Raw genomic sequence first — 6,000 nt, 5'->3', positions numbered from 1 at the left:
CTCACGTGATGTTTCTCTACAGTACATTCAAAACAAACTCACTTCATAGCCGAATATTAAAAACACCTGAGCCATGAAAACAGCCAATATAGATCAAGGGTTAAACATGGTCTTCGGTTTTGACATGCTGATGGCTATTCATTTAAATTGATAAAAAAAACTATTTCTGCTACAAAAGATAAAGGGTTGCTTCCCCAACATATTGAGCATGTGTATTTACTGTATGCCAGTATGTTCAGAGAACTTGTCGATAATACTTGTTGGACACTCCCTTCTGATTTGCCAATAAAAACAATCGGCCTTGTTCCAGCATACCAGACACTGGCAAATAAAACAACCCAAACCATCACAATGACACAGCATGCTAAAAGCATAAACTATCAACATTTTTGAGTCAGTAAAAGACACATAAAATAATATGTCACACATACACATGTTAATATAGGACACTCGGACATGCAAAACAAAGCAAACACCAATTAAATGCAGGAATGAACATTTCTAATTGGTATAGTGTTATACAGATTAGTCTAAACTAGAAGTCCAAAGACACTAGAATTATTAATACAGTAAACATGTTCTGAGATAGACATCTTGATGAAATGTCAACGAGTCACACTGAAAACATATATAAAGTGCTAGGGGGGAAATGCCAAAACACATTTCTCACTTAGATTTCTTCTTTCCCCATTTGACTGCATAAAATAGTTTTACAAAAGCAAAATAGCTTATAGATACTCAAGTGTACCGAGACAGAAAGGGATTAACGACTTTTTTGCAAAAGTGTTGAAAATAAAAATCTCACTGCAGACTGCTTCTGTCAAGCATCCTTGAATATGTTAAACAGTTAAAAACAGAAATCACAAAGTTATCCGAGGCTCACTGAGAAAGTGGGGTGTCTAAAAATCATGTTCAGGCATAACTGCAGTCATCTCATGTGTCCAGATCTTCTCTTTCTGTCACTGTAAAAATAAAGAGATACTCGAGGCAGAATCTCTAGGTTTCCAGGTGCATCAAATATCTGTGTACTTCAATATAGTTCTCAAATGCCTCAAAGCCTTTATTTATGATGGGGTTGCTGCGGAACTAATGACAGTCTTTATAGCAGTTCCTCAGAGAAATGCTCTCGCATTGAGGTTTCTTGAGAATTGAAGATCAAAACAGAAGCGGACTCTGCCAGATCTTTCAACAGGCGACTCTACTTTCTTAGTGTCAATATATAGAGTGAATGGCTTGCTCTGTGTATATGTCTGAAAGAAATATCTACAATCATGTATGGAATGGATTGGGAAGCCACACCTTGAAGGCCCTAGTAGGAGTGGGAGATGTTATTGCCTTGCTCCTGAAGGCTCACCAGAAGGTGGTCAATCTTCTCCATGTTCTGAGAGGTTGTCAATGTGGTTTGTACAGTTCCTGGGTCTGCTATAGACTGCCCAAGTAAAGACTGGATTTGATCTTCACTCTCTTGCTGAGTCTGTCCAGACTGATTGATGGCAATGATCTGGTCAGACAGTGTAGATCCTTGGCTGTTCATTAGCTGACGGCACTCTGCAGGAAATAAATCATTAGAATAGGGCTAGACAATAATTTTATATCAATATATATTTTGATATAATTTTTATTTTATTTTTTTGCAGCAACTGTGAGTACTGTTCATATTTTTTATCCTGGCCGAAACACTTTTGTTTCAATCTATAAGATAATAAGCCAATGTTTTAGTTTAAAGTTAAACAAATTAATTTTAATAAGGTGAGTCTGAGAAACTTAGATTATGTTTATTTGATGGAAATCTCACCTTTCTTGTTTGTATGAAGGCTAAATACAAATACAAGATTTGGCAAATAAATTGTTCTAGAAGTTTGTAGGAGTTTGTAGGCATTCTTAGCAGTTTTTCTAAGGCTTTTTTTATGTTCATATCGATATCGGAATATTCAGAATATTTAGTGATATAAATTTTGGCCATATCGTCCAGCCCTACGTTAAAATGAGTTAAGGCTCTGAATTATGAGTCAAACAGGCAAGTATGTTGAAGAGAATTGACTAACCGTTCTGAATCTCAAAAAGGAACAGGTCTGGCTGCTGATTCTGATTGGGCTGGTTGAGGCTTCCACTCATTGTGGTCTGAAAGAGTTGACCAGGCTGTTGTACTGGAGAGGAAGTGCTAGTCTGAATTCTGGTTACATCACTTTGTGGTGCAAAAAGGGTTTCTTGAGAAGCCATACTCCCTTGCATGCTGGATTGGGCCATGAAGAGGTTTACAGACTGTGAAGGGCCTGTACCAGAACTTGGTGCCAACTGCATTGGTTGCTGGTCTTGGAAGATGGGCTTATTCGAGGAGGGGCTGATCCCCATAGTAGTCTGATCCTGAAATGTCATGGGTTCAGATGACTCCTGCTGCCTGACTGTAACCATGCCGGTCTGAGAAAAGGGAAGGGAAGTGTTTTGTTGTTCTGGAGAAGATAGGCTACTGTTGTTCATCGATCCTATCTGGACTTGCCCACCAAATAACAAATTGGAAGTTTGCTCTTGTGTCACTGGAGAATTTAAGGAACCAAGAAGTAGACCAGCCTGCTGCTGCTGACCAGAGGGAAGTTTGCTTGGTGACTGGGAGATGCTCTGGAACATGGCTCGCTGTGGTGATTGCTGCTGCTCCATTGAAGTGCCTTGCTGAATGGGGGACAGTTGGGGTGGAGTCTGAAATACAGATGGTGCCTCGAGAGAAGATGCCTGCATAGAAGTGTGAAAGGCCAGTTGCTGTGGCTGGCCAGCGTTAATGGCAAGTTGGACTGGTATGGCATTTTGGGAAAGAAACATACTGGTCGCAGATGGGTGAGCTTCCGCTGACATGTTTGACCTACTAAGAATTGTCTGATTGTTTTGGAAAAGGGAAGCTTGGATCTGATCCTGACTGGGTGAGTTCTTCTGTGTGTGGAAAAGAGCCTCCTGTGGGCTTTGGGTTTCGGTCATGGCTGTAGGGTTGTGAAACAGAGAAGGCGAGGAATGACTAGGCTGCTGCTGAAGAAAGCCAGTTGCTTGTTGAAACAGGGATGCTTGTTGCTGCTGTTGGGGTGGGGTTTGCTGGAAGAGAGAACTTCCATTCTGCACCATACCTTTGGAAGAGCTCTGCTGCTCTGAAATACAATGTATTTGAACCTGGGGCTGAAAGAGCTGATGTTGAAGGTTCTCCAGAGCTTGCTGCTGCTGGTGTTGCTGCTGCTGCAACTGGATTTGTTGCTCTTGTTGCTGGATGTGCTGCTGCTGTTGCTGGATTTGCTGTTGCTGCTGCTGGATTTGCTGCTGCTGCTGTTGGAATTGCTGCTGGTGCTGTTGAAGTTGATGGTCTCTTTGTTTTGAGAGTGAATTCTCACTCTGGAGATGGATGTTGCAGAATCCCTTCGCTTGCAGCTGCCGAACGGCCTGCTCCAGCTGTGCCACCTCATCTGGAGGTAGAAGTGAGAGCTGCTGCTGTGAGTTGTCATCAATCTGGGAGAGCCCCACCACTGAACCGCCACTGTTTCCTGTCCTCTCCTGTCCGAGACTCTCTCTGTGTTCCAAGAGGAATGGCTGAGCTCCTTGCTGAAGTAGAGATTTATTAGGCACATGGAAAGAGCCACTGGGTGCAAGACTCTGTTCCTGGATGGTGCTGAATGGCTCTTCATTGGAAAAGACAGAGTTCTGAGATTGATCCTGTTCTCTTGTTTGGTGTGCCAGTGGACTGGAAAATTTGCAGTTATTGGTGGAGACCTCGGCACTCATATCTAAGGCTTGCTGGGCTGAACTGATGACTTCAGAGGTCTGTTGGGTTGCAAACACGAAAAACACGGGCATTTATCAAAATATATGAAAATAGGGACTGATTTATTGTGGTGGTTTCTGTCTCATGATTTAAACAAACCTTGAGAGCCAAAGGGTTACTGGAGACCTCCATTGGAGTGACGTCTTCTCGTTTAACAAGAGGCAAAACTGGCGTCAGCAAGGCAGTATCTATTACTATACGAAACAAAAGACAGGTGGCCAGTGACACTTACATAACCCTGGTTGTCATTGACAATATTACGTAATGCTAATAGACACACAGATGTTTGCTCACCTTTCATTTTTTCAAAACAACAAGGTGTCACTGGAGGCAAGACTTCCTTTTTCACAGTAGCATCGACAACTGTAAACGAGCATGTTTCTAGATCAGTGATTTTTATGAATTGTTCTGAATCCTGTTCCTGGAGGCACACCCACAGTATACATTTTACCAAAAGAAACACACCTAATTCAACTATTCATTAGTAGAGACTATGGATGGGTTAGATAAGGGAGACACCCAAAGTGTGTGCTGTTGGTGTGCCAACAGGAACGGGGTTGGGAAACACTTATTTTTTTTTAACAAATCTGTTGTGATTAAGAGTCATGTTTATGGTGGACATTAAACTGACCTGGCTCTGGAGTGTATGTAAATGGTTGAACATCATGGGAACGTCCAGCATTCGTAACAACATAGATACCAACAGATACAGGAGATGTGATAGCTGGATTTTGATATGGAGGGACTTTGACAATAAGGTGATTCTAAAAGGGAAAAAGTAAAAAATGGAAAAATGGCACAATGTATTTATTAATTTACTTTTTGCAGTTGAATCTGACTTTTTCTTATAACATCATCAATGAGTGACAATTACTGGTGTCTGGAATATATACAGTTGTTTTCAAAATTATTCAACCCCATAGAGACTGCAGTACTTTACAAATACAAGCTTTTCTGAAGATCCAGGATCTAATACAACTTGCATCTATAACAGTTCACTGGCATATTAAAAGTGATATTGTCAATATATAATGTAATATATTTGAGTTATGAGATTTTTTAATAATACTGATATGTCATAATTATTCAACCCCTATTCAACATTGCTGTTTTTAAATCACTTATTTGCATGGTGGGGAATAAAACCATCTCAAAACACAATTAAGCCTTTAGAAACTCTATTAAAAACAGAATTAGCTTGAGCTGTTACACATACAGTTTGGCCAATGCATGTATTGAAGTTGAGTAGCAAAAATGTCAACAGAGATCTCACAAAAGCTAAAGAGAATAAATATCGTAGTACTTTAGAAAGGCTAAGGCTATATGAAGATTTCCAAGACATTGAAAGTTCCTAGAGACACAGCTCTCAGCCTTATTCCTTAGCTTAAAGTGTGTTTTACCAGAAAATCTTTGAGGTTGTGGAAGAAAAAGCACAATATCATAAAATGTTTAATCAGAGCAACTGAGAAAAAACCTGCAATGTACAGCCAAAGACTTGCAAGATGACCCGATGAAAGGAGGAAAACAATTTCAATGCAGTGTGTAAGAAAAACACTAGACAAGTATGGCCTTCATGTTGAGACATCTTGATAAATACCACTCTTGATCAAGAAGAACAAAAAGCCAACTTCAACTTGATAAAATTCATTTGTGTGGACCTGTGGAGCTCTGGAGGAATGTTTTATGGAGTGATGTGACCAAACTGAAACTTTTTGGACCCATGGATCAGCGGTATATCTGCTGTAAAAAAAGGCAAAGTTCATAAGCAGAAGAACGCCATCTCCATCCTCAAACTTGGAGGTGGATAAGTCCTGTTATGGGGTTTCTTTGCTGTAGAAGGAAGTGGAAATCATGACTGTATGAAGGACATCATGGATTCTTTAAAGTGTCAGGCCATTTTGACAAGAATTGTGATGCCTTTGGTGCAAAAACTGAAGCTGATGATCAATGGACTTTCCTGCAGGCCAGTCATACCAAAGTACACATCCAAATCTACTACTGCTTGGTTCAGGGATCAGTCAAAGAATGTACTTGAGTGACCTGTTCAGTCTCCAGGCTTAATTCTCATTTCAAATATCTGGTTGAATTTGAAGAGAGCAGTGGCAATGTGAAAACCAAAGATTATCAGTGATCTGAAAGCTTTTTCAGGTGTGGAATGGGCCAAAACTGTAGTAGAGAGGTGACAGAAGCTTCTAAACACTTAC

General features: G+C 40.4%; 1 protein-coding gene across 6 annotated transcripts in view; it reads right to left on the bottom strand.

Annotated features, from left to right (window-relative positions):
• Positions 1–485: 485 nt before the first annotated feature.
• Positions 486–6,000, bottom strand: part of LOC132126761 (nuclear factor of activated T-cells 5-like) — a 53,323-nt gene continuing 47,808 nt past the window's right edge. Inside the window, exons 9-15 of one of the 6 annotated variants that reach the window (XM_059538247.1) lie at positions 4,428–4,560; positions 4,091–4,177; positions 3,896–3,990; positions 2,046–3,795; positions 1,355–1,548; positions 1,203–1,250; positions 486–947 (exon numbers count right to left, since the gene is read on the bottom strand). In XM_059538247.1, the coding sequence (XP_059394230.1) occupies positions 900–947; positions 1,203–1,250; positions 1,355–1,548; positions 2,046–3,795; positions 3,896–3,990; positions 4,091–4,177; positions 4,428–4,560 (2,355 nt within the window). In that variant the 3' untranslated portion in view covers positions 486–899. Of the gene's footprint in view, positions 1,549–2,045; positions 3,796–3,895; positions 3,991–4,090; positions 4,178–4,427; positions 4,561–6,000 lie in introns of all 6 variants that reach the window. The other 5 variants (XM_059538256.1, XM_059538273.1, XM_059538242.1 and 2 more) reach the window with 5 other exon arrangements.

This window comes from Carassius carassius, chromosome 3, assembly GCF_963082965.1.
Source record: "Carassius carassius chromosome 3, fCarCar2.1, whole genome shotgun sequence".
In the NCBI taxonomy this organism is placed as follows: Eukaryota; Metazoa; Chordata; class Actinopteri; order Cypriniformes; family Cyprinidae; genus Carassius; species Carassius carassius.
The sequence above is the reverse complement of the archived record's forward strand: the minus strand, read 5'-3'. Positions and strand labels throughout refer to the sequence as shown.